Consider the following 22,063-nt stretch of genomic DNA (forward strand, 5'->3'; position numbering starts at 1 on the left):
AACTCACAGATATCCACCTGCCTCTGCCTCCTGAGCACTGGGATTAAAGGCATGTGCTAATGTGCTACCACCACTCAGCTGCTAAACTGTGATTTTAAGTGAGAAGGCTCAATTCATTCCATTTAGTCTCTCCAGCCATCACTTTCAATCACACCAGATGATCAAAGTCCTAAGAACCCAAGCCAAGTAACCCCTCCATAGCAAACACTTCTTAACAACAAAACCACCACCTTGCCTTTCCTGGGTGGTGTCTGGCCCTAGAATGCTGAACCAGAGAGGAGAGTTTAGTTTACCAAACATTCCTATCACAAACCACTTTCCTACCATCTATTTTCTCCTACCTTTCAGTTCTGTGGCTTCTAGAAGTTTCTTCCACAAACTGATGACCTCATTCATACGAGCTGCTACCTCTTCCTTAGCATAGTGGTTGACATCTATTAGCTTTTGCCCAGCTTTCTCTAGGGCATCAATCCGGCTCTGGTTTGCTGAGAGCTCAGCCTCAAAAGCCTGATGCTTCTGGACTTTCCCTTGCAGGTTGGATGGATCCTGCCAATCAAAGAGATAAGGGTTCTGCCTTGAACCTGAGTAGATATAACTGTTTCATATCCATAAAACCCATAGTTAGTGTGGTTTGTGGAACCCCCTTTGCTTTTGTTGCTTAAGCTACAACTAGTTTTTGAAAGGGGATTTGGCTTACAACACAAGCACTACACTACAATACTGATTGTATATTACTTTATAAGCTTCATCGGTGGCAGTTTTCATCTTCTCATTGACCCAACTTTTGAGCTCATCAGAATCACGGAAGAACTGCTGCAGGTGGAAGGAATCAGCCAGCTGGGCCCTGCGGTGCATGGCCCGCTCATGAAGGGCATTGCGGCGGCTCAGGAGCTGAAAGAAAGAAATCATGTGAGTGTCCCGTTTACACTCCCCAAAAGGACACTCAGAATGGGAACTTGCACACTACAAGAAAGGAGCATGACATGGCCAGGGAACTCACAGCATCTCGCCGAGTGGCCACATCTTCCATTGCGTAGTGGTTATTCTGGATCAGTTTGGTTGCAAACTCATCCAGTGCCTAGAAAGGAAGCAAGAGTTGTCACTGTGAGCAGAGCCCTAGCCTGGGCTATGGAGACAACAGTCAAGGCTTGCACTGACATGACTCCACCAAGGGGTATGCCCTCCCTGTGGCTCACAAGCTGCAAGTGCCCTAGGGTAGGCAGGAACTCAGACTAATGCACAATCCTAGACTTAAAATGTTAGGAGATACTGCTGTGATTTTCTTCTCAGTGAGTATCTGCTTCTCAACAGAGAGCTCTACAGACATGAACATCCATCTCTCTTGTAGGTGGACGTGCCTGGAAGACACTGGACTGCTCCTTCCTCAAGGCTGCAGACATGAGCTGCTGCACGAGCAACTCACCAGTGTCAGCTGTAGGTCAACACATTTCTTATCCTTCCTCCTGGGGTGTTCTCTTTGTGGGAAAAGCACACGCTGCTCTACTCTGACTTAGTGTCAGAGGCGCATCTCAATGGGGAGGTTTCCATTAAGCAAGTGATTGTGCTCCATAAAGCTACATGTGCAAGAAGATGGGATGGTGCCATGGTGGTCTCACATGTTCCTGCGAGTACCCTGCAGACAGCTCCCACACCTCTTAGAAAGGGACTCTGTTTACTCGTGGATCATGTGACACAGGGAAGAATCTTACTGTGATTTTTTCTTCCTGAGCACTGAGGGATTTCTCAAAGTCCTCATGCTTCTTCAAAAGAGCTTCCACACTGTCTAAGGAGTCACCCAAATCTTCATTTAGCAGGAATGCCTGGAGAAAGGAAGGAAGCGTCATGGGCTGCTTACTATTCTAGAGCCTGAAAACAAAAGCAGATTTTGGCAAAACACACAGGAACTATTCTATGGCAATTAAGCTTGTGAGATGATCGCTATCGTCGCTAGTTGGGCTCCTGTGAGCATTACCTCCTGCTTGCTCATCCAGTTGTCCACCTGCTCAGTGTCACGGTAGAAGAGCTGCAGGTCCATGCACTGCTCGTACTGCTGCCTCCGAAGCTCCCACAGCTCCAGCAGGGCAGTTCTCTCCTCAGAGAGGATGTTCAGCTTGGGGAACGGAAAGCAAAGTTACCTTCCACCTTCTGGGGGACACAGGGCTGCCCAGCATAATCTAGTCCTTAAACTAGCCTTTAGGCATGTCTCCATGCAACAGCACTTAACGTACATAAGCATCATAAGATGGACAGAAATACTACAGAGCTACTAGTGTGTGTGCGCGCGAACCACAAAACCCCATGCTGACTGACTGAGAATTTACTGTCATATTATCATAAACATTCTAGGTAAAAATGCTAAGGTGACTGGTAGATGAAAGACTGAGATCATGTTAATAGAGACGGACTTTCAATAAAAGCTGTCAATGGAGTGGGCACCACAGTCCTTTTAAGTAAGTTCATAAATGGCTGGGACAACTTACAGTGACCCGTTTCTTACTCATACCAACCACTAAAACAGGATTGGCTTTCTACAAAGTTCTTTTAAAATAAGGAATGTCACACATGCCTGAAATTGGGGGGAAAAACAAAAGCATCTTGGTCCAATATATTACACACCCTCTCCCTTTCCCTGGCCCCACATTTCTCCCTTCCCTCCAAGACAGGGTTTATGCAGCCCTAGATGGTCTGGAATCTGCTATGTAGACCACACTGACCTCAAACTCACAGAGATCTACCTGCTTGCCTCTTCTCTCCAGTGCAGGGATTTAAAGGTATCTACCACCACGACCAGCCACATACAACTTTTTAAATCTCTACAGGCAAAAGCTGCCCCTCTGTAGCAGAGTCTTGGATCACTTGATGGTGGGCCCCTAACTGGCCACAGAAATAATGAAGCACTCTCTGGTCCCAACTTTCTCTTTAAAAGCCCCTTTCACTGCCTTACCTTCTCCCTCACTTCATCTGAGGCATAGTGACCAGCTGTGAGCAGAGCCTGCCCAGACTCATCTGCAGACTTAAAGCTATCTTCATGAGCGTCAATCTCACCCTGCAGAATGAAAGAGACAACACCAAATTGTTGATAATTATAACAAATAAAAAGAAGACTGCTAAGAGAAGAAATGGAGTGGAAGGTTCAGAGTGTTTCCTGACCATCGGCTTAAGAAATAAACATGAAAACACTACCAAGAAGAGACTTGATACCCTATGAGCATATAAAGGGGGAGGAGGTCCCCCTCAGTCACAGTCATAGGGGAGGGGAGTAAGGGGAAAATGGGAGGGAGGGAGGAATGGGAGGATACAAGGGATAGGATAACCATTTAGATGTAACAAGAATAAATTAATAAAAAAAAAAAGGGGGGGAGAGAATTCTGATATTTTCAGTACAGAAAGCTGTTTAATGATGAGTAAAATTCCATAAGGAAAAGAAAAAAAAAAAAACATGAAAACAATTATCTGCCCAATAAAAAGCACTTTCCCCTGGCTCTGCATGCCACATGCTCATGGAGATTCAAGCTCTCCTACTTGCTGCCCATCTTTCTTTTTTATGCCATACAGACTTGCTTACTGCAATTTTATAGTACTTGGTTAAAGTGAATCCCTTCCCTGCTCGTGCATATTCCTCAAAACTGCCTTGGGTTTTTTGTTTGTTTGTTTGTGTTTTTGTTTTTTTGTTTTGTGAGTGTGTGACTCAAGTTTACTCATTGCAGAGGCTCACAGTTCTGTTGGGCTTTTAACAGGCACTGCACTGAATGTCTACACTGTAAAGACCATCCATTGGCCATACATTAGGTAAGTCATTTTATTTAGTCAATGTTTTTCTAATGTCTTTCAGTGCAAGTTTTGCATTTGTTTTGTTTTGTTTTGTTTTTTTTAAATATTTATTTATTAAGTATACAGTGCACATTAGATCACATTATAGATGGCTGTGCGCCACCATGTGGGTGCTGGGAATTGAACTCAGGACCTCTGGAAGAGCAGTCAGTGCCCTTAACCGCTGAGCCATCTCTCCAGCCCCCTGCATTTGTTTTTTTAAGACAGAATCTTACTGTCTAGCCTTGGCTTGCCTGGAACTCACTATGTAGATCAGGCTGGCCTGGAACTCAGTGATCCATCTGACTCTACCTCCGTAGTACTGGGATTAAAACTGCAACACCATCTTGGGAAGCAGAGGCAGGCAGATCTCTGTGAGTTCAAGGCCAGTCTGGTCTACAAAATTGAGTCTAGGAGAGCCAAGGCTGCAGAGAAATCCTGTTTTGAGGGGGGAGGAGGGAAGAAGTGCACCACCACATCCTATGAATTCTTTTAAGTATTTTAAGGTGTGATGGTCTAAAACATTAACCCTAGCACTTTGGAGGCAGAGGCAGAGGCAGAGGCAGGCTGCTTTCTTGAGTTTGAGGCCAACCTGTTCCAGAGCCAGTTCCAAGGCAGCCAGGGCTACACAGGGAAACCCTGTCTAGGGGTACAGATGGGGACTGAAGTTACCATATAAGGTAGGCAAGTTTAGTTATGGCATTCCCTTCATGTCTCCATGTCATTACACTGTTCCCGTCACTGTCCTCTACAGCCTCCCCTTCTTTTGTATGTCACAAGCACTCTACTACCTACTCCTCTGCACCCCCTGAGCTCTCCTCCTCTCCTTTTATAGTCCTGTCTTTAGTTTTATAGCCTACACACACTTTAGGCCTAAATTATTTATAAGAAAGAACACATGTATTGTCTCCAAGTCTGGCTTATCAAAAGCTTTACAGCTTTCTCCACAAACAACTTGCATAGCCTTTAAAAAGATTTCTTGTCTATTACCTTGTATTTACTATTACTTTTCTATTACAACTCTGTGACCTTTGAAGATAAAGGCAACATTTTATGTATGTGTGTACAGAGGCAAGAGACTGACATCCTGCGTGTTCCTACATCACTCACCAGCTTACTTTTGAGACAATCTTTCACGAAGTCTAGAGCTCAGTGACTGCAGGGCTGGTTGGTCAGTGAGCCTAGTGCTCTGGGTCTGTGGGTACTGGGATGAACTCATGCTCTCACGCCTGCCCTGCGGCACTACACCAGTTCAGTCATCTCCCTGACCCCAATCATAGATAACTAGTTTTCAATATAACATGCTTTGGAGAAATACTGAACTAAAAGCCAAACAACAACAAAAATCTAAGTTATGTGAACAAATTATAAAATTCAATGGACTTTTTTCTTAGAGACAAGACTCGTGTGGTACAGGCTAGCCTCAAACCTGTTATGTAGCCCATGCTGACCTTGAATGCCTGATCCTCCAGCTTGTACCTCCCAAGGGCTGGGTTTAAAGTTGTGCACCATCAAGCACAGCTCTAGACAGACTTTTGTTGTTGTTGTTTTCAAGACAAGGTTTCTCTGTGTAGCCCTGGCTGTCCTGGACTCACTCTGTAAACCAGGCTGGCCTCGAACTCCCAGCAACACACCTGCCTCTGCCTCCCTAAGTGCCCACAGCACCCGCTTACCTTGTGCTCTTGATGCCTATCCAGCAGGGCTTCAGCCCCAGCCACATCATTGGCCAGCTCATCTGCATTGATGAGGGCTTTCATTTCAGTCACCCAGCTCGTGAGGTCACGGAAGTCAGCCAGAAAGCGCTGAAGCCTTGGGAAAAGCAAAAGCATGTCACTGGCAGTGGTGGTCCCATGACAAAAGATAGTTTTCCTAGAGCTCTTGAACTCTGTTCTCAAAAGCCCACCACACAAACCCCAGGCCTGGGAAAGGAAAAGTGGACTGAACTTAAAGACAGCAGAAGGCAGAAAAATACATTCTGCCGTTCATGGTGATGCCCCCATTTTGTCTCACACTTTTCAGCTCCTAGAGAATAGGGTCTCTGCCCTGGCTAGTCACTGCCATTGACTCGCTTCTTTAACCTTCTTATACCCAGGGCCAATTCAGGGTGAGCAAGAAGTGCTCTTTATCTTCCCAGTTCTTCACTGACTGAGTCTTAACAGGCTTTTCTACATGATGCTAACAGCTATGGGGTATTTCCATCTTGTCAGTCCAAGTAAAGTTAAGAGTGGACAGAAGAATGTGTGAAGTCATGAATACAATAAATACAGACTACAGTCTACAAAGCTGCTGGTCTCCAAAAGAAAGTTAATGTAACTGAGGGAAAGTGCCCTGCGTTTCCTTATTGGTGATTCCTGGCAGTGTACAGGTACATTTTGGTACCTGTAACTGACCCTCAGCCTCTCCTGTCTGAACAGGAGTCAAAGACTCTGACTGCTACACACTAAAGGATAGTGTCTTCTACCTGTATGAGTCATCAAGCCGTGCATGTCTCTCGGCCGCCAGTGTTCGGATCTGTTCCCAGTTGGTAATCAGCTCCTCTCGCTTCACCTGGATCTGGTTGGCACTCAGAGGGTGTGACTGTTGTAGGCGATCAGCCTCAGCACACAGGGCTTTCACCTAGAAACAGACTCAATTAGCACCACTCTCCTCCCCTTGCTAACTGATTTACATAGTCAGTGGCTTTCAAAATCCACCTTGTGGCTGGGCGTAGTGGCACACACTTTTAATCCCAGCACACAGGAGGCAGAGGCAGGCAGATCTCTGAGTTTGGGGCCAGCCTGGTCTACGTAGTTATCTCCAGGACAGCCAGAGCTACATAGTGAGACCTGGTCTGAAAAAAACAAAACCAAGCAAACCCACCTTGTCCTCTAGAGCAGCAAGGTCTCTCTCCAGACCCTCATGCTTCCGAAGCAGAGCTTGAACACTTGCTAGGTCTCTGCCAAAGTCATCAGAGGCCATTAACTGCTCCTTCTCCTTAATCCAACCAATGGTTTCATCCACATCCCTATAGAAGAAGAGACCAGTCAACCCAGCCATGCAGCTGTCCAAGTGCACTGGAGACACCGGAGTCCAAGCTTTGCTTGGTTCTCACAGGCCCCATACCTGTTAAAGCGCTGAACTTCAGCAGCACCAAAGAGCTTCCCCTGCCGTTGAAGAGCCAGGCCTTTCAGTCGCTGCCAAGCTGCATTCACCTCGTCCTGCTTGGTCTTAATCAGCTCCTCTTCCGGGTGCTGCTCCTACAGAGAGAACGGACCAATCCACCTGCCACCTCTGGTCCCTACAAGTTACTCTGGGCCTGGCTCAAAAGCTTAACTGTAAAGAAGCCTGGGTCTGTGTAAAAGGAAGGGAGAGTTGAGCTCAAGAGAGAATCCACTTCTTTGAATAAACTGTTTTCTATCTCTTGGAGGCTGTGCTTTGCCTGTAAATGGTTACAAATACTAATACCATGTTTTGTTGTCGTTCTCTCTTTTTGAGACATTATACAGCCATGGCTGTCTGGATTCGCTACGCAGACCAGGCTGGCCTTTAACTCAGTGATTCACTTGCCTCTGCCTCCGAAATATTGGGATTAAATCTGTGTCATGATGCTGTCCAGTACCAGTATTAAACACACTGGGGATGGCTGAGTGGTTAACATGCTTTATTTATTTTGCACAAGACTGAGGTTTGGTTCCCAGCACTAACATAATGGCTCACAACTGTCTTTAACTCCAGTCTCACAGGCTCCAATGTCCTCTTCTGACCTCTGTAGGAATCAGGATTACATGGGGCGCATGCATGTGCATACACATGCAGGAAAAATATTTATACACAAAAATAAAGTAAACCTAGTAAATAACATTTTTTAATAAAAACAGACATACTGGGTCCAACTTAGTGTAACTGCATCAATGTAGCTCCATCTACCTCAACTGCTTAGAAACCTAGCTTTAAAAATATCTGTGGAGCTGGGCATATTGGCACACGCCTTTAATCCCAGCACTCAGGAGGCAGAGGCAGGTGGATCTCTGTGAGTTCGAGGCCAGCCTGGTCTACAGAGTGAGTCCAGGACAGCCAAGGCTACACAGAGAAACCCTGTCTCAAAAAAAATAAAAAATAAAATAAGAGTGTCTATGAGGCAGAAACATGGTTCTCAGGCTGGAGTTTATTCCTAGATATAGACAGGAGACATCTTGCCAACATTACTTTCCCCATCAAGCACATTCTAATGCTTTGTTTTCTCTTAACCTAAAATGACATGCGATGAGGTCAGGCTGTGTACTTGGGGGCTTGGCTTGACTGTGCTTGCCCAGCCTAACTGGGCTTATAGATGTCACTGGCTCTCTAGAAGGACAAGACATTACTGAGCAGTTCGGCCTATCCTCTCAAACACTGACTTAAAAAAAAAAGGGGGGGGGGGGAACGGGAAAAAATGTATCAAAGGCACCAAAGACCTGGAAATTTAAATTTTGAACTCCTTCAATAGACTCCTTTCCTTCCCCAAAGCAAAAAGCTCTGCTTCCTATTGCTTGATGTCTTCAGAGCACACTGAACCATAGTGTAGTACAGGGCAACTATATGAAACTATCTCTTGGAGCTGGAGAGATGGCTCAGTGGTTAAGAGCACTGACTGCTCTTCCAGAGGTCATGAGTTCAATTCCCAGCAACCACATGGTGGCTCACAACCTGTGATCTGATGCCCTCTTCTGGCCTGCAGGTATACATGCAGACAGCACTGTATACATAATAATTAAATCTTTAAAAATAAAAAGATAAAGAGAAAATCGCTGTCAGGCAGGCAACGGAAAAAGGGTCTCTCAAGCCCTGGCTGGTCTTGAACCTGCAATCTTCATGCTTAGCATTCCAGTCCTGGGAAACAGATGTCATCACACCTAGCTGTCTCTGTCCCTCTTAATGAAACCAGAGCTACCAGTGGAAAGCCCACTCATGATTTGGGGCCTCAGAGCCCAGAAGAGCTTCAGTATTAAAGAAAGGAAGAGCCACCAGTCCTGGCAGATGCCTGCCAGAATTAGTGAAATTTATTACCACACCATTGTCCGAGGTCTGGGGAAACTCAGAGACAAATTCTAGAAGCCCAATAAAAGTTCATCCTGCCCAGCCCTAAGTGGATGGAGTACAGAAATCAGATGAGCTCTATCCCTCCTGCCCAGGGCCACAAGGTAAAAGCATGTTATTCAGGAGCAATCAGAATGAAGGTTTACTTACATCTAGACAAAACTTTTAAGATACTTGTAAGAGATACTTATAAAGCCTGCTCATTAGAGAGTAGGGATTACAGCTGGGTGTGGTGGTGCACTTCGGAGGAGTTGGAGGCCAGCCTGGTCCACATACAGAGCTTCATGACAGACAGGATAGTAAAAATAGCAGGGAGAAATCAGGGAGGATGGGACAGAGGGCTCAGAGGGTAAGGATACTTGCTGCTCCTGCAGAAGACCGAGGTTCACACCCATCTCTAACTCTTAGACCCTCCGTTAGCCTCTGCAGAAACCAGGCACACAGAGAGTACATATACTTATATACAGGCAAAATACTCACATACAAAATTAAACTAAAGTGGGCCATGACTTTAAAAACAAACAAACAGGATCAGATAAGTTCTCTTTCACAGAACATCCTAGAAGGACCCCTGATGCTGTGAATAGCACAAATCAATCTCACCTGGATGAGTTTGGCAGCAAACTGGTTTACTTCATTAACCCTTTCTTCATGAGCAGCCAAATCAGTCTGAAACTCTTCAAATTTCTTCTGTAGAACTTCCACATGTTCCAGGTCCTGGCCCAGCTCCTCAGAAGTCACAATTGCTTCCTATTCAGCGACAGAACCAGCTAGAGTCACTGACCAATAGTCAGTTAACAAAGTTGCCACAAAGGAGACATATTAGGGATGGGGCCACATTCACTGTAATGAACAACTCTCTATGAAGCTCTGACTTCTGATTCTAACAGTCTTCGGTCCCAGAGACTTCAGGGTTACAAAATAAAGGCGTCTCCCATGGCTGCCCTTCGTCTAACTCAGGGCAGCACCTGCTCTAACACTGCCTCTCAAGGCAGATCCCACAGAGGCTCCGTCCTCTTGGGGGAGCCTAGCACACCAGGCCTTACAGCATACCTTGTCATTGATCCAGTCCATTACATCCTCACACTCCCGCAGATACTGCACCAGCTTCTGTGCCTGCAGCAGTTTGATTCCCTTTTCCCGCATCTTCTCCAAAAGCAACTCCCACTGGCGGTGCAGCTCCATCAAACGTGTCTGGAGGTTAAATGTCAGACTTTTAAATCAGGCATTGTGGCACAATCCCACACTTGGGAGGTAGAGGCAGGCTGATCTCTGAGTTTGAGGCCAGCCTGGTCTACATAGTGAGTTTCAAGACAAAGAAAAACCCTGTCTGGAAAAATGAAACAAAAACAAAAACAGAAAAGCTGGTGAGGTGGCTTAAGGGATAACGACTCTTTTCTGCCATCTGAGCCTGAGGAGCTAACTCAGTTCCCAGAAGGCACAGCCAAAGGAGAGAACAGATCCCTGAAAACTGTCCTATGACCCCCACGTGTGTACTAGGGTACACATCCTCTCTTCCACTCTCTGCCTCTGGGAGGCAGAGGCAGGTGGATCTCTGTGAGTTCGAGGCCAGCCTGGTCTACAAAGTGAGTCCAGGACAGCCAAGGCTACACAGAGAGACCCTGTCTCAAAAAACAACCTCCATCCCCACCCCCACAAAAAAGAATTACAATGTGAAAATTTTGGCATAACAGTAGAAGAATGCCATCAGCTGCTGAACTGCTTTTCACAGAAAAGGCTTTGGAAGGCCTCACAGCAACAGCTGTTAAACATCTCAAGATAAGATGAGTTCAAACCTTATGCACGTAGCAGCCACTGGCATAAAGTATTCACTAAATGGGTATTCACAGCACAGACCCAGTAAGGATCTAAGACTAGAGGGAAACTAAAAAGAAGCATTTCAGCATGTGCGCTGTGTTCTGGTACCTGATCCCACCTTGGGACCTTGATAATGCCCACCCCAAGACACTGAGTTTTCTGGTTAATACTGACAGGCGAAACTATATCACACAGGTTCAAACACAAACAGAAATGGAATCTCAGATCCACCCATGTTGAGATGTCACTCTCAGCAAGAGTAAAAAAAAAACTTGGAAAGCGAGAGGAACAGTCAGCATGGGTGGAGTCTTTTGAACAAGCATGAAGGGCTTCATCAACAGAAAGCTGAGGAACGAGAGCTCACACAGTTCACTGCACAGCGCCATGAAAGGCATAACAAGTCAATACTGCACCTACTCGGATGTGAGACCCAATGTGGGTGGCGGTGACTATGGGGCGCCAAGCTGTCCGGTATGGTGTGAAAGTCTAAACCAGTGACAAGACAGGTTATACAGGGCACAGACACAGCCTTCTACTCCACCCACTTTCCTTACTGCTGATGCCGCTTGCCAAACTATACTGCTAACTTTGGGGACAAATAAGCTGCTAAGGCAGGTCAGGGTCACTGTGGGAGCTGTGAGCCCAAATACGAGATGACAGAACTCTTAAGAACAGTGCTACAGAGACTGAACAGACCTCATCCTCAACTCCACTGTTCAACCACACAAATTTCCCAGCCCTGAAAGTCAGAGAGGGCTGAGCTACACAGGTTGTCTGCAGTGCAGGAAAATGAGCAGGTAGGGCAAATGAACATTTAAGAAATTTCAGAACTGACAGGGTGGGGGGAAAAGCTTGGCTCTGACTCAGTTTATTTCTCAACACAGCCATGAGCCAGCAGTAGGCACTTCAGAGATACAGAAACACGAATTATTAGGGTAAGAACTATGATAGGCATGGAATACAGCAGATTGTGCCAGAAATTAGAGGAGAACAGTGAATCCTACTTCTCAGTTGTGGGACTTTGGGGAAAGTTACTCAAAATTCTCTAAGCCTCAGTGTGTCTACCCTCCATGACATGGAGAAACAGGAACCTTGTGAGCTTCTGAAAACTACAGACTTCAGCCAAGGGTATTGCAGCACCTTAATAGCTACTACAGCAACTTGATAAACGCTAGTTAACAGAATATGTAAAGTTGCCTTGATAAGCTCTCCAAAGGGAGCACAAATGAACTCAGCTTTGGGCCGCTCTCCCCAAAGTCAGACACTTAGTCTATTCTGTTGGATCTACCTGTAGCTAGGTTATACTATATAATCCCTAGGAAAACCTCTATTAGGAAGGTTTATATAAAAAGCCAATTGACTTTATTTACCTAATTGGACTATATTTTTTAAATGAATGCAATATAACTAATCAGTTGGTCACAGGACAACTGGCACTCACTTTTTAAAAAATAATTACTAGTAATAGTTAAAATAGTTCCTAGCCAGGTGTGGTGGTCACACCTTTAATCCCAGCACTCAGGAGGGAGGCAGAGGCAGGCTGATCTCTGTGAGTTTAAGGCTAGCCTGATCTACAAAGCAAGTTCCAGGATAGCCAGGGCTATTACACAGAGAAACCCTGTCCTGAATTAAAAATAAAAATAAAAAAAATAAATAAAAGCCTAGATGCACTAAGTGGGTAGATTGGCAGGTCCATGAGAGAGACGCTAGCAGAGCAAACATGGCACAAATATCTAATGCTGAAAACCATCAGCCTGGCTCCTAGGGGACTTAAAATTTCAAAACAGCAATCAAGGGAGAGTGGGGGTTGGTTTACTTCTAGCTGAGGCTGAAGGATACAGCTTTTGCCTACATCTTCAAGAATGCTTGACCTAGGAAAAGGCTGAGCCCTCAACGCAATGTGGCTTTGGAGACAACCAAATAAAACACACTACAATCCCAGTATTTGGGAGGCTGAGAAAAGAGGATCCAGGTCAAGCACTGCCTGACACAAAGAAAGAAAACAAAAGAAACAAAACACACAGACAATCAACAAGTGTGTGAAAGGGCTTAAGAGGTGACTCAGTGAGCCGGGTGGTGGTGGTGGCGGCGGCCGCAGCGGCGCACGCCTTTAACACCAGCACTCAGGGAGGCAGAGGGGATCTCTGGGAGTTCGAGGACAGCCTGGTCTACAAAGTGAGTCCAGGACAAAAAAAAAAAAGGGGGGGGGGCAGAAAGAGAAAAGATGATTCGGTGGTTAAGTATGCATACTTCTGAGAGTCCGGAGTTCAGTTCCCAGGACCCACATTAGACAGCCCACAACCACCTTTAACTCCTGGTTCAAGAGATCCAACACCCTCTTTTGGCCTCTGAGTGCTCATATACACATGCACAAACACACAGGTAATTAAAAATAAAAATAAAATTTCAAAGGTAGGCCAGGCAGTGTTGGCGCACGCCTTTAATCCCAGCACTCGGGAGGCAGCGGCAGGCGGATCACTGTGAGTTCGAGGCCAGCCTGGTCTACAAAGTAAGTCCAGGGCAGCCAAGGCTACACAGAGAAACACTGACTCGAAAACTAAACAAAACAAAACATTTCAAAGATAGGCTAGATCAGAGTATCTCCTTAAGAGAAACTCAACATGGCAATGAGAAAAGGGTACTTTATCCCTTTATATGATGGTACTGTTAAAGCACAGGAAAACTATTTTCTCAACTCAAAAACAAATAGGCCCAGAGTTTGAAGATGCCTGTCTCAAGGTTATCAATTATCCTCTGAAATACTAGTTAGCTGACACAGAGGCAAGCTTCTTTACCATATGAACATATGCTAATTCAACACTGTTCCTTACCACATACGCAAACCTTGGCTTCCAGTCAGTAATACACCTGCTTTGTAGATTTCTCTAGAGACCCAGAATCTCTCAAGTCAGGAAAAGCTGAGCTTCCACAGTGCTCATTCTCTTTTTCCCCTGCTCCTTCAGGAGAGGCCTTCTGACCAGATAGGTAGTGTTCCTACTCACCCGGATGGTTTCAGATGCAAAATGCCCTTCTGAGATCATCAGGTTTCCTGTCTCATCCAGCTTGACAATGGCTCCTGAGTTGGCCTGTACTTCAGCTTCGAAGGCTTGGTGCTTCTGCAGCTTTCCCTGGTAGTGGAACACAAGTGTTACAAAGCACAACAGCACTCCTCTTGTTGCCGCCCTAAGGGTCCCTGTCCTCAGGCTCATCTCCTCTAGTGAGGGAGGCAGCAGGCACACACAGGCCCGCATCTCTACCACCTGCTCTGTGAGCACTTTCAACACTGCGGGTTTTATAAAGACACTACAGAATGGCCCAAACTTTCTTGTCTACAGAGAAGCAGCTTTTGTTTTGTGTGAATGTCTTTTTTTTTTTTCCTTTTTTAGAGACAGGGTTTCTCTGTGTAGCCTTGGCTGTCCTAGACTTGCTTTATAGACCAGGCTGGCCTCAAATGCACAGTGATCCACCTGCCTCTGCCTTTCGGGTGCTGGGATTAGAGGGGTGCGCCACCACACCCAGCCCTGAGAAGCAGCTTTTATCCTGACGTCTAATCCCTTGTAGAAAAGCAGGACCACACCCACAGCTTTTCTAGCTCACAGTGTTTGCTCTGTTTAATCTAGTCATTCACAGTCCACTTACTTTAGAAGCCACATTCAATCTTGCCTGCATTCTATTTCTTTAGTTTTTTTTTTTTTTTAAGACTTATTTATTTATTATTATGTATACAGTGCATGTACAGCTGCATGCCAGAGAGGGCATCAGATCTCATTATAGATGGTTGTGAGCCACCATGTGGTTGCTGGGAATTGAACTCATGACCTCTGGAAGAACTGCCAATGCTCTTAAGCGCTGAGCCATCTCTTCAGCCCTATTTCTTTAGTTTTTAAGTTAATTTATTTTGTAGGTGGGTGTATGTGTGCAAGCATGCACATGCTATGGCATTCTTCCCCTCCTTCTACTATGTGGGTCTTAGGATGAACTCAGGTCATCAGGCATAACAGGAAGTGCCTTCATACACTAAGCCACCTTGACAACCCTATTCCATTTCTTTCTTTCTTTTAAAAACCATTTACTTAAAGTCTGTGTCTGTGTGGATGTATGCCATGTATGCAGGTGCCCAGAGGCCAAAAGAAGTCATGAGAGCTGCTGGAACTGGAGTTGTAGGTGGTAGTGAGCCGCCTGATGTGGACACTGGGAACTAAACCCATGACCTCTGCAAGAGCAATGCATATTCTTAGCCATTTAACTATTTCTCACCCCCTTTAACTATACAATTTGAAAGCAATGATATTGTTAGCATGCCTTTATCAAAACAGTCCAGCAAGGCATGGTGGCACATTCTTTAATTTCAGCATGTAAGAGGCAGGTAGACAAGCAGATCTCTGAGTCTGAGGCTAGCCAGGTCTACATATTAATTTTCAGTTCAGCTAGGGCTACAGAGTAAGACCCTGTTTCAAAAACAACCACCACCGCCACTAACACACGCATGCACGCGCGCGCAAAAACCTAAAATCCAAAATAATTACCAAGACCTTTCCTGGAAATTGCTGGAATTCAGCAGCTTTGATATAGTAGTTTAAGAACCACCACTTTAGAGCATTGGTTCCTAACCTGTGGGGGATGGAACGACCCTTTCACAGGGGTCAACTATGACCATCAGAAAACACAGATATTAACATGATTCACGATAGTAGCAAAATTACAGTTATGAAGTAATAACAAAAATCATTTTATGGTTGTGGTTCACCACAACATGAGGAACTGCATTAAAGGGTCTCAGCACCAGGAAGGTTGAGAACCACTGGTTTGTATTATGCAGAAAAGAAAGCTTCATGCCTGTAAGCTACCCCCCCCCCCCCATTATGCTAGGTCTTCTCAGAGCACAGAGTTGGTCTTTACTATGTGTCTGGCCTACATTCTTCTAGCTACCCGATTGGGCGGCCCTGACTTCTGAGAGGCAAGACTCCCTGGCAGCTCAGACATACTTGCAGGTTGGTTGGGTCTTTGTAGTTCTCATCAGATGCAACTTGAAGCTTCTCCTGAATCCACTTCTCCAGCTCTTCAGCATCTCTTTGAAAAAACTGGAAGCGATAGGAATCCTCCAACTTCTGCCGCCGCAAGGTAGAGAGCTCCTTGAAGCGGTGGTACCGATCCAGGACCTGCTGCCGTCTCTCCTGGATGTCTTCGGCTGTTTCCAGCACTTTAACCCCACTTGGATCCATTTTCTGAAAAGACAGAATGCCCTGATATAAGCTCCACAAGCCAGGATACACAGTGGAATTAGGCTCTCTGAAGGAAAAACAATCAGAAAATCCAAGCAAACAAATAAACTATGAAGTGACCTCTCGCAGGGACAAAGCCTTTACGAACAATAGCTGACTGAGAGGTTCTCAACCTTCTTGATGCTGCAGCACTTTAATGCAGCTCCTCATGTTGTGGTGACCTCCAACTATTAACATTATTTTTGTTTCTACTTCATAACTGTAAATTTGCTACTGTCATGAATTGTAATGTGAATTATCTGTGTTTTCTGAGGTCACAGGAGACCCCTGTGAAAAGGTCATGACCACAGGTTGAGAACTCCCCCACAGCGCCCACCTACTCTGGCTCCTCAGGGGAGGGTGGTTTTGATGGCAACAAAAAGTGAAAGAGGTAAATGGAAGAGGTAAGTTTCTATTACTTCTACAGGGGCTTCAAGATTCAAAGGAATCATTGGCATTCAAAGATTAATTAATAAATTTACTCAAAAAACTCTTCCATCTTGCTTTTCAATTTATTGTATGAGTTTTGCTGTTGTTTTTCAAGACAGAGTTTCTCTGTGGAGCTCTGGCTGTCCTGGAACTCACCTTGTAGAACAGGCTGGCCACCAACTAAATATTCACCTGCCTCTCTGCCTCCTGAGTGCTAGGAAAAAGGTGTGTACCTTTTTGCTTTGTTTTGTTTTTGTAGACTCGCTTTGTAGAGCAGGCTGGCCTCTTAACTCACAGCGATCCACCTGCTTCTGCCTCCATGAGTGCTGGGATTGAAGGCATTCACCACCATGCCAGGCTCCCCCCACCCTTTTGTTTTCTCAGTTTTTTAAGACAGGGTTTCTCTGTGTAGCCTTGGCTGTCCTGGACTCACTTTATAGACCAGGCTGGCCTTGAACTCACAGTGATCCACCTGCCTCTGCCTCCTGAGTGCTGGGATTAAAAGTGTGCACCACAATAGCTGGCTTTTTTTTTTTTTTTTTTTTTTTAAAGATAAGGTCTGATGTATCATCCGCTGGCCACTTGCAATGTAGCTACAGATACATTGACCTTTTTGGGATTACAAGCATGTTCCACTAATACCAGGTTTTATGTTGTATTGGGGATCAAACCAAGGGTCTTGTGCATGCTAAGCACTTTAACAATTGAGATGTATTTCCCACCCCCCAATTTACTCTTATTCTTTGTCACAGAAACTGCAAAGGCTAGTGTAACAGTGTGGCTTCACTAAACACTAATGTTGAAGTGCAGTTTTTCTAAGCAATTTTGCCAAATTTAATGTCAAGAAGAGAACCTGACCTATTATTGAGAAACAAAGATTATGCTGCTTAGATCTTATCCAGAGTAAGGCATCATGGGAATATAGAACAACAGTACAGCAGCTGCCTAGCAAGGTCATCAGTGCCATTCCCAGCATTAGAAACCATTTTATCTTCTAGTCAATTTAAAGACCATAGAAAAATAGATGTAAATTATTGACAAAAGCTTCTAAAATACTAAATTAAGCCAGGTGCAGTGATGCACGCCTGTAATTCCAGCACTCAGGGAGGCCAGTCTGGTCTTCAAATGTAGTCTAGGACAGCCAAGGCTACACAGAGAAAGCCTGTCTTGAAAAACAACAACAACCAAGACAAACCAAACAAACCAAAGCAAAAATGCCAGCAATGTATGACCCTGTACAAGCTACCTTTCCTACTATGCTTAAAGTGGCTAAGAATGGCAAGTGACCTTTACTACTTTAAAATTAGAGTCTTTATCATATACCCATCAATCAACTGACTCCTCAGCACCACCAAAATAATTTCTCTCAGGAGTCTGAGGCAAGAGATGAAGATTCAAGGCCAGCTTGAGTTACATAGTAAGGTGTTTCAAAAGCAAACAAGAGAAGCTGGAGAGATAGCTTAGAGGTTGAAAGTACTGGCGGCTATTCCAGAGGATGCAGGTTAGGTTCCTACCACCCATATGGTAGCTCACAACTGCCTATAACTTCAGTCTCAAAGAGATTCAATACCTTTCTCTGACTTCATGGGTACCAGAAACATGTACACATATAAAAAACAAGAAACAAACAAACAACAACAAAACAAAACAAAAAAAAGGGCCAGTAAGATGGCTCAGTGTACCCACTAAACTTGGCAATATGTTTGATGGCTAGAGTCTATGTAGATATAGGAGAGAATCAATTGCACAAAGTTGTCCTTTGACCTCTACATGCTCCCCCACCCCACCATGTACACACTCACATAAAAAATAAAGATCACAGCCTGTGTCAGGAATAGTGGCTCATGCTTGAAATCTAAGCACTCAGGAGACAAAGGCATAAGGATTTGCCACAGGTTCAGAGCCAGTCTGGTGCCAGGCGTGGTGGATTACTGTAAATTCAAGGCCAGCCCAGTCTACAAACTGAGTCCAGGACAGCCAAGGCTACATACACAGAGAAACTGAGAAATCTTGTCTCAAAAAAACAACAGCACTCACTTCGTCAGCACATTTACTAAAATTGGAACGATACAGAGAAGATTAGCATGGCCCCTGCACAAGGATGACACGCAAATTCGTGAAGTGTTCCATATTTTAGAAAACAAAAACAAACAAACAAATGAACAAAACCAAAAAAACCAGAGCCAGTCTGGTAAACATACCAGATAGTAGGCCCACACCTAGGCTAGAGAGAGACTCTCAAAACTAGCAAGCAAAGTACAGTGCAGAGAGGGGATTCTGAGTATGGTAGGAAGTAGGGCAGGTGAGCCCTAAGGCCTCTTCCAGATACTGTTCCATGAACTGTGTGAAAGGCATAAAAACTGTTAACTGAAATTCCTGGGAGCTTTCCCCTCCTTCTGTCGCCTGCTGCGGATGGGGCTTGGAATGAAAACCTGTGAGGGGGCTGCCCACAGCCCACAGAAAAGACCAGCTCAGTAAGAACTGTGTGCACCTGACCAGGGAGGAGTTGAGGTGACTTTATTTATTTATTTATTTATTTATTTGGGGGGGGGGTGTGCTTTTCGAGACAGGGTCTCTCTGTGTAGCCTTGGCTGTCCTGGACTCCCTTTGTAGACCAGGCTGGCCTCGAACTCACAGTGATCCGCCTGCCTCTGCCTCCCGAGTGCTTGGATTAAAGGCATGCGCCACCACGCCCAGCTGAGTTGAGGTGACTTTAACTATAGCATCTTGTCCTTCTAACTATACTCTACGGAGCTACTCTTTTTGGATGTCCGACTTTCCAATCTCATTTCCCCCCAGTCCTCGGTGGTACTGGGCATCTAACTTACGACTTCTTGAATGCTAAGCAAACATTCCACCACTGAACCACATCTCCAACTGTGTATTATAAGCGTGCATATGTGTGTCCAAGTACAGGAGTTTGTCAGACACCTGAATCTTTTTACATAATCCAGCACATGAGATGGCTCAGCTGGTAAAGCTACTCTGCTACCAGCTGATGATCACAGTTGAAGTTTCAGGATTCATCACTGGAAGGAGAGAACCCCGTCTTACAAGCTGTCTGCTGACCTGCACATACATAGTGGAACATTGGCACCCCTGGACACACAAATACATACATGTAATTTTAAAATTAAGTATATATTATTGTGGGATGATGGTGGTAAGAAGGGAAGAGAGAGACGGAAGGAAGGAAAGTGTTCACACCACTCTTAACATCACTGAGTCATCTCTCCAGCCCCTTCTTACCTAGCTTCTAAAACAGGTCTCTCACCAAAACCAGAACACTTGGCTTAGCTGCCCAGAACTCATCTTCTATCCCCTGACCTGAGTAACTGAAGCACACTGTTATGCCAGGGAACTCTCTTAAGAAATCACATTAGACTGGGTGGTAGTGCAGGCCTTTAATCCCAGTACTTGGGAGGCAGGGGCAGGTGGATCGCTTTAAGTTCTAGGCCAGCCTGGTCTACAAAGCTAGTCCAAGACAGCCAAAGCTACACAGAGAAACCCTGTCTTGAAAAACAAAAAACAAACCGGGGGGGGGGGGGGATACATCACATTAGGAGCTGAGTCTTATGGTTCAGAACTACAGACCCAAAGGATCTCAGACTGAGTTCAAGGCTAACCTGAGCAATTTGTTGAGATCCTGTCTCCAAAATTATGGGGGTGGGGATTCTTGGGAGAGGTAGTTCTCACTGGTAAAGTGCTTGCCTGGTATGTGCAAGGCCCTAGGTTCAAGCTCTAGTGTCAGGGTGGGGAATCACATCAGTCTCCATCATAATACTGACGAGTCCACCTGAGTCTCTGCACGGGCTGAGCCTGCTGCTAGCCATCTGCTCCTACCAAAACAGGGAGACCATCCAGACAGTACCCACTGAAGTTAGCCAACCTAAAAGGCTCTCTTTGTGGACCCAGTGAAGTAGAGAGAGTCAATTCTATACCAAGTACTTTGGTCAAGCAATAATGGACTTTTCTTTCCTGCAGTAGATCCACTGACGTCAGAAGGTGGGACCTCTGCCAAGCACAACTGACTCTCTGCAGAGTCGGACATATCAAAGTCACCACCTCGCTCCCACTGCAGATTTATTTGTATGATTACAGAAAATTATTATTCTCTTCACCTGATAGACCTATTTAGCTGCAAGAACTCCCATTTTCTTTTCACTCCTAAAAGGATCATTTCTAGACATGAAAAATCATTTTTTAATAAATACAAGAACTACTGTTACCCAAAGATAAACAGCCTCTCATACCCAAGACTATGTCAGCTGTACTGGAATTTCTGGGACCCTTAGTGTACCACATTCCTTACATGACTGAAGCTGCATACTGAAAAAACCCCACCCCTGCCCTGGCAATATGCAGCAGTCTGATAAGGCACCCTCCAGACAAAGTTCCAGGCTGTACTTAAGCTAATGAGATTAGTACCTTTAAATCACACAGGAAGGAAGAATCTGGGAAATACGCCATGAAAAAACAATCTCCAGCAGAGAGTGGTGGCTCTTGCCTGTAATCACAGCACTTGGGAGGCAGAGGCAGGTGGATCACTGTGAGTTGGAGGCCAGCTTGGTCTATAAAGCTAGGCCAAGACAGCCAAGGCTACACAGAGAAACCCTGTCATGAAAAACTTAAAAAAAAAAAAAAAAATCTCCGAACTTAACCAGCCTATCGGTTGTACTAACTGCCTAAAAACTGTAACAGAGGAAGTGCCTTGGAGCCAGCCAAATGACAGCTTATCTCCAGGCTACCAACCAACTCTGATCTTTGTCAATCAAGTGCATGTACACAGAAAATAAAAGAGGGGAAACAAAGTGCTCACTGTATTATCTGTGTGTATAAGAATAATGCTACATTAAGTGGTCATGATGCCACACATCTTTCTGTTTTTCCGAGACAGGGTCTCTCTGTGTAGCCTTGGCTGTTCTGGACTGGCTTTGTAGACCAGGCTGGCCTCGAACTCACAGTGATCCACCAGCTTCTGTCTCTCCAAGTGCTGGGATTAAAGGCCTGCGCCATCACCACCTGGCAAATGCCACACATCTTTAATCCAGTCCTCGGGAGACAGAGGCAGTCAGATCTGTGCGCTCAAGGCAGCCTGGTCTACAGAGAAACCCTGTCTCAAAACCAAACAAACAACAAAAAGGTGTTACATTTTAAGTAACCAAAGAAAAGTTCCTGTTTTTATAAATGTTAGCAAAGGCGGGAGATGTGAGCCATTCATAAATACTGCAAGGCAGCAGTCAGAACATTAGCTGCATCCTTCAGTGAGGTATGTGAGCTGATCTCTGGGGATTAAACAAGAATTACAGCTATGTCTCTATTGTAATAAACACAAAGGACTTGTCAGCATTCTTACAACACTGGTAGATCTCACTAACTAACTCTTTCATTTTTATTTTATGTGTTCATTAGTATTTTGCCTGAATGTATGTCTCTGTGAGGTTGTCAGAGGCCCTAGAACTGGAGTTACAGACAGGTGTGAGTTGTCATGTGGGTGCTGGGAATAGAACCCAGGTCCTCTGGAGGAACAGCCAATGCTCTTAACTGCTGAGCCATCTCTCCAGCCCCAGATCTAGATGATTCTAAAGGTCTGAAGGCTAGCAAGAAATTTCTAAATCCAAACTAAATCCAAAGATACAGCACACCTAAGAGTGCCTCCTCATTCATATCACAAATCTGTACACATTAGC

The 22,063-nt window shown here is 45.1% G+C and overlaps 1 protein-coding gene and 1 non-coding gene across 2 annotated transcripts in view; one reads left to right on the top strand and one right to left on the bottom strand.

Moving 5' to 3' along the window:
• The window catches only part of Sptan1 (spectrin alpha, non-erythrocytic 1), a 66,157-nt gene that overhangs the window by 38,981 nt on the left and 5,113 nt on the right, over positions 1 to 22,063 (bottom strand). Inside the window, exons 2-15 of the mRNA XM_051166887.1 lie at positions 15,669 to 15,908; positions 13,686 to 13,811; positions 9,919 to 10,059; positions 9,469 to 9,615; positions 6,913 to 7,046; positions 6,670 to 6,814; positions 6,272 to 6,426; positions 5,484 to 5,619; positions 2,945 to 3,046; positions 1,973 to 2,110; positions 1,710 to 1,820; positions 1,001 to 1,078; positions 736 to 891; positions 342 to 546 (exon numbers count right to left, since the gene is read on the bottom strand). Coding sequence (XP_051022844.1) covers positions 342 to 546; positions 736 to 891; positions 1,001 to 1,078; positions 1,710 to 1,820; positions 1,973 to 2,110; positions 2,945 to 3,046; positions 5,484 to 5,619; positions 6,272 to 6,426; positions 6,670 to 6,814; positions 6,913 to 7,046; positions 9,469 to 9,615; positions 9,919 to 10,059; positions 13,686 to 13,811; positions 15,669 to 15,905 — 2,011 coding nt within the window. The 5' untranslated portion in view covers positions 15,906 to 15,908. The remainder of the gene's footprint in view (positions 1 to 341; positions 547 to 735; positions 892 to 1,000; positions 1,079 to 1,709; positions 1,821 to 1,972; positions 2,111 to 2,944; positions 3,047 to 5,483; positions 5,620 to 6,271; positions 6,427 to 6,669; positions 6,815 to 6,912; positions 7,047 to 9,468; positions 9,616 to 9,918; positions 10,060 to 13,685; positions 13,812 to 15,668; positions 15,909 to 22,063) is intronic.
• On the top strand, positions 18,403 to 18,509 carry LOC127207791 (U6 spliceosomal RNA). The gene has a single exon (XR_007832993.1). It is a non-coding gene; the product is annotated as a U6 spliceosomal RNA (small nuclear RNA).

Source organism: Acomys russatus, chromosome 24, assembly GCF_903995435.1.
Source record: "Acomys russatus chromosome 24, mAcoRus1.1, whole genome shotgun sequence".
Lineage (NCBI taxonomy): Eukaryota > Metazoa > Chordata > Mammalia > Rodentia > Muridae > Acomys > Acomys russatus.